Raw genomic sequence first — 5,802 nt, forward strand, 5'->3', positions numbered from 1 at the left:
AAAAAGAAGGAAGGAAGGGAGGGAGGGAGGGAGGGAGGGAGGGAGGGAGGAAGGTTGTATGCTATCCCTAAAGCCAAGACAACTGGGCAAATTTGGCAGCTCAGAGGAGTGAAACTTTAGATATCTCAGTTCCGGCTTTAGCGTGCCTCCCACCTCCTAATTCACAAGGGCAGAACCTCTCACTGCTGCCCACAACCCAGTCCTCTCCCTCTGCCTAGAAGGCTGTCTCCATTTAGACCAGATTCCCTCCTGGCCATCCTTCAGGACTGCACACTCAGTTATAAAAGCCTCCTTCCCTGCTTGAGGACAATAGATAGCTCCTTCCATCACCCAAATTATTTTTGGAGGCTCCTTGCTATTTCCCAGGTACAAAAGCCCTCACAGTATTGCTTATACAATGATAGCCTATTATTTGTTGGTTTGTATTTGCATCCTGTCTGTGTTACCTGGTCTTTGTGGCCCAGTTGTTTATTCTAGATTCAAAGCTGTCACGGAATCACTGCTGTTTAATTTTCTTTTGTGTAGGAGGTATTCAAAGCAAAAGTTAGATGACAGACTTCAAAATCATTTCAGATTCTGCAGCACTGCTTGCTACAATTAGGAGAACTGGTTCTGTCAAAAGACTAACCTATGGCTTCAGTTAATTCTGGACATTTTTATTTTTCATACCCTGTTCTCAAATACAATGGGTATCTTCTTTTTAAATCTGCGCACATCTGATTTCTGACTCAGTTCCTCCCACAGTCCTCCACTTATGGTTTGGGATTGGAATTTTCATTTCACTAAGAAAGGAAGAAATTCTTGCTGGGAAATGGTTCTTCAGGCATTCAGAGCCCTCACTATCTTTGTCTGGAAAAGCAAGGTTTTTTCCCCAGAAGTTTTGAAGACTGCACGTTCAATATCTCATTTTGTTTGCTTGCCTCTCTTGGCTCCCTCCTACCCACAGGGTGCCACAGCGCGCTGTCTTTCCCAGTAGCAAAGGCACTGTGTCTCGAAAGCTGGCTATCTTATTCATTTCTGAGTCAAACTCTAGACCATGCTTGCCTCTTCAGGCACTCAGCACTCTCAGCACAAATATAACAGGGCTTTGCACTCCAGGCCCTTGTCAAGGGTGACCTCTGGAGGTCTGAGGCCATGTGGAATCAGGCCTGAAGTGCCCTCCTTTACCCCGTGGCACCAAAGCCTGCTTCAGATGGCTGGGCCACATCCTGCCGGCTTCATGTCTGCCAAGAAGAGCTTGGGGGCACTTTGGCCACAACAGTCAAGCATCCTGGGGGCCTCCTTCCAGTTAAGGCCCGTAGGTTTCACACTTACTTCCCCAGAACTTATCTGCGCCTTCCACAGCCCACATGGCCCCAGTCTGGACTTCCAGGGCCTTTGTTCCCTTCTCAGTTCGGTTTATTTGTTTATTTTTGAAACACGAAGGGAGACCAGAGGTGGGAAACTTTGAGCTTTTGCATGCTTCTCCACTCGGTCTCCTCACCGGAGGGGGCTGGCCGTGCTCAGAATGGTGCATGCTCCCTGCTCCCCACCGCCACCCATGCTCCAAAGCCAGGATGTGAGTCTCGCAGCGCTGCAGACAGCCCCTAAAGGGTGTGCCCCCAATTTGAGCTCATCTGACCCAGTTAAGGAGCCAGAATGGGAGAAGCATCCGCCAGTCATGAGCTCTGACTTAGGGCCCCTGCCCTCCCCCTCGCGCCCGGGGCCTGATGCCCTTCTGAGCGGCTTCAATCACCAGCTGCAAAATATCAGTGCAAGAAGCAGAAGAACCAGGGCGAGCGTGCAGGCTCCCGGTGATGGAAGCAGAAAGAAAATCTAGAAGCCCACGGAGTAGTGGGCCACGCGGGGACGCAGGCGGCGAGGAGAGCCCAGGCTCCCAGAGACCGCAGCCGGGTGGAGGCGTCTGCGGGTACCAGGTGACGGGCTGGGGCGCGCGATGAGGCCACCCACCTCTTGATGTAGCTGCTGAGGCGGTAGAGCTGCCCGTCGAGGCGCACGAGGCCGTCGCCGAAGACGTTGAAGCCCCCCCGCGCCGCCGCCGGCTCCTCGGGCCCGGCCACCACAAGCTGGTCACCGCGCAGCTGGAAGGCACCCGGCTGCAGGCGCAACAGCTGTGCCAGCGGCAGCAGGGCCAGCTCGCAGTCGCAGGTCCACAGGCTGCGCAGCTCCCCAGACGAGATGGAGGTCAGGCTCGGCCTGGCCACCGGCTCGCAGGCCGCCCCCGCCATGCCCGCGTCGTCGGTCCTCACACCGCCTGCTTCCGTCCCGTCCCTACTTCCCCCAGCCAGCACCTGACGGTCCCCAGGAGGGGCAGGGCGCCCTGCCTGCTCCAGCTGCGCGCGGGGTGCGGAGGGGGTCGCTCTGCCCGCCTGGCCGGGACGCGGTGGCCGCTCAGGTGCCAATCCAACCGCCCGGACGGCCCCTCCCAAGCTGGCACTCCCGGGGAGCCCTGCAGGCACGGAGCGGAGAAAGCCGCCCCGGCGCAGCGCGGCCGCTTTTATCCGCCCTCCGGACGCCCGCCTCGCCCCTGCCGGCCCACGGCCACGACCCCAGAGGCTTCGGGCGAGTTTATCATCGTCTCATAACTTGGCATGCTCGTTTGTCTGTTCGCAGCCAAGGCTTAGTCATCCCCCTGGGGTCCGCTACTCAACACCAGGGCTGGCCCCCGCCCTGCCTGGCGCACACTGCCGGAGGTTGGAGGTGGGGAGAGTCCTCCCCGGGTTCCCAGGCCCTGCCTGTGGTGGACGGCAGGGCGCACAGCACCCACCCTTGCCTAAGACACCGCACCCCTGGTGTTGATTGGAGAAGAATGCGAGGGCTCTCGCCCCACCCACTCCACCTGGGACCCAGAGGCTGTCAAAAGGCCAGTGCTAGAACTCCGATCCCCACCTCAGTACCAGACCTCTCACTCAGCCTCAATTTTCTGCCATTTTAACTCCATCCAGATCGTACCCTGCATTTCCCTCCTTTCAGCCTTTCCTTCAGTTGGTTCCTGGCCCTGGATCCCTTCCCCCTAGAAATCTCACTGATCACATCACTTCTCCATAAAGACTTCACGAATCCCACGTGGGTTTCATAGCTTTGCTTCTCCTTTCTGCTGCACGGTGAACCCCAGACGGCAGTGTGCCGTGTAGTGGGGATAGCAGGGTCCCAGCATCCTCCCACCTCCCCTGCCTCCCCAGTAGGTCGTGATCTCCTTGAGCCCCAAAATACGTTCATTTGTTCAGTCTATAAATATGTGAGTGCTAGCTATGGGCTCATTGATCTCCTGAGGTATGAAAGGAGGACTATATTATTCTATTTAATTAAACACCTATTTCTACTGCAGAGAAGCCTGGATGGGATGGGAAGAGAATCTAGCCCAGGTTCGAGGCTTTCTGTAGTACTGTGATTTAGGATTCTAAGCTACATCCTAAAAGTTGAGTGGAACTTAACAGAATATCTTTAGTTTGTCTTTGTGTGCCCCCACATGAACTCTTGTGTAGGTTTAATCAGATGGAATGGAGAGTCCTCCCGCCATATCTCATTTAAATCTCAGAATGTAAATGAGCCCCACTCTCTTCTCTTCTTCTAGGTGCATACCTATCATTTCTTCAGACATGGATCTTTTACCCACGGGATCATTACCCCATCTCTGGGCCTCTCTGAACAAATCTAATTCACTGAGCATGAATTGATCACTATTGACTCAATCTTTTGTGGCACAGGAAGGATGCTCTACCTGTGAAAAAAAAAGCATCCAGAAGATCTTCTTGCAAAGGGAAGTTTGAGGATCCCTGCATACAGAATGGGTCTGGTGGTGGGCTGAGACCACAGACAGGACTCAGAAGCTGGGGCTGTTTTCACAGGGGAGGGATTTGGTGCCAGCAGTTAAATCCATCGTGCCCTATTTAGGACTCTTCACTCTTGTCCCAAACATTGATAGTGTCATCACTATGCACCAGAGACCATCTTAAGCTCTCAGGTCACACATACACATGCACACATGGACCCAATAAGTGCTACCATAGATGTACGGACTAAGCACCATGAGAAATAAGTGGCCCTGCCCCAAGAAGGGTGCTCAAAGGAGGTGACACATAGCTAGACTTCGAATAGAGAGTGGAAGCTCCAAGGGGAAGGAGCAGCAGCAATAAGGAGATGGGAGAGAAGATTCTGTACCCTTCTATGCAAAGAGAGATGCTAGGTTCCATCTGGGGGAGGGGAGATATTTTTAAAACAGCTAGAGCAGACCATCCTATTTGGGATGAGAGGGGTGAGTTCTATATGGGATGAGACCAGAAAGGGTTGTTGGAGCCAGATTGTGACAGGCCCTCTGAGTTGTCTGGGAATTTGGATTCTTAAGGCAATGAGGAGCCTTGGCATGTTTTAAAGAAAGGAAGTGGCATAATTATGCCTGAGTTCAGATAGACACCTTTGGTTATGACCATGTAGAAGATGTTTTGAAACAGGAAGATCAGAGGCAGAGAAACTGGTTAGGAGATTGATGTAATAATCCAGATAAATATGATGAGAGTCTGAACAAAAGCAGCTGTAGGAATGGAGATAAGGTTTCAACATTTTTGAGTTAGAGTCAGCAGGAAGGATCTCATGAGTAAATAAATGAAAGAGAGCAGGAAGAGAACTTAGTCTCTTGCTTGGGTACCCAGACAGATGGTGACACTGTTAACAAAGCAATGGTTCACAGGAGGAAGGGTAGGGGTTTGGGGGGAGATAGTGATGAGTTCAAGGGGGACATACTGATTTTGAGCTACTTATGGAACATCAAGGTAGAAAAGTCCAGGAGGCAAGGAGTTAGCTGGGTCTGGCATTTTGGAAAGACAAGGTCAATGATTGAGATTTGAAAGTCTCTAGATCAAAGATGGGGTTGAAGCCAAAGAAGTGGATGGGAGCATCTAGCTAAAACTTGATAGGGTAGGAATTTGAATCCAAGCCTTTAGTTTACTTCAACATATGTTAATTGAGCATCTGCTATGTTCAGTGCTTTGCTGGAGATACAGAGTTGAATAGAGGATGGCCCCTGTCCTCAAATAACAGGGAGAAATGCAGGAATCAGCATGAACTAGTCTTCTGGCACCATGTCCAAACATATGGCTGAAATCTAGTTATATTTTGCCTATGTCTCCAACCTGCTGGTGGAATACACCCTCAACAACAGTAACAGCTGCAAAAGTTGCTTTCAGTTAGTTAGTCAATGAGGGCAGGTCCACTACATAGCCCTCACCAGCCCCTACCCTCCCCATTCCACATAGATCGAACTCAACTACTCACCCTGTGAGCTTCGCATAGATCAAGCTCAGCAACTCTTGATTGCCCTTAAACCTACACCACACTGTCTATGAATGATTTGGCTTTCTTGAAGAGTAAAATGTTACATTAGGGTTTTATATCAGAATTATATGCATTTGTTTAAGATAAACATACCAGTCCCTCCCATCAAAATCCGTTTCCTGGCCGGACGAGGTGGCTCATGCCTGTAATCCCAGTATTTTGGGAGGCCGAGGTGGGTGGATCGCCTGAGGTCAGGAGTTCCAGACCAGCCTGGACAACATAGTAAAACCCCGTCTCTACTAAAAATACAAAAATTAGCTGGGCATGGTGGTGAATGCCTATAATCCCAGCTACTTGGGAGGCTGAGGAAGGAGAATTGCTTGAACCTGAGAGGCAGAGGTTGCAGTGAGCCAAGATCACACCATTGCACTCCAGCCTGGGTGACAAGAGTGAAAGTCCGTCTCAAAAAAAAAAAAAAAAAATTGTTGTATTAATGAGATAATGGACATTAGTCATCTGCCATAGTGGCTG

General features: G+C 51.2%; 1 protein-coding gene across 1 annotated transcript in view; it reads right to left on the bottom strand.

Annotated features, from left to right (window-relative positions):
• The window catches only part of MEDAG (mesenteric estrogen dependent adipogenesis), a 19,802-nt gene extending 17,068 nt beyond the window's left edge, over window positions 1-2,734 (bottom strand). Inside the window, exon 1 of the mRNA XM_017865960.1 lies at window positions 1,951-2,734. Within this exon, the coding sequence (XP_017721449.1) occupies window positions 1,951-2,228 (278 nt within the window). The 5' untranslated portion in view covers window positions 2,229-2,734. The remainder of the gene's footprint in view (window positions 1-1,950) is intronic.
• Window positions 2,735-5,802: the final 3,068 nt, after the last annotated feature.

This window comes from Rhinopithecus bieti, unplaced genomic scaffold (assembly GCF_001698545.2).
Source record: "Rhinopithecus bieti isolate Rb0 unplaced genomic scaffold, ASM169854v2 scaffold_81659, whole genome shotgun sequence".
Classification (NCBI taxonomy): domain Eukaryota; kingdom Metazoa; phylum Chordata; class Mammalia; order Primates; family Cercopithecidae; genus Rhinopithecus; species Rhinopithecus bieti.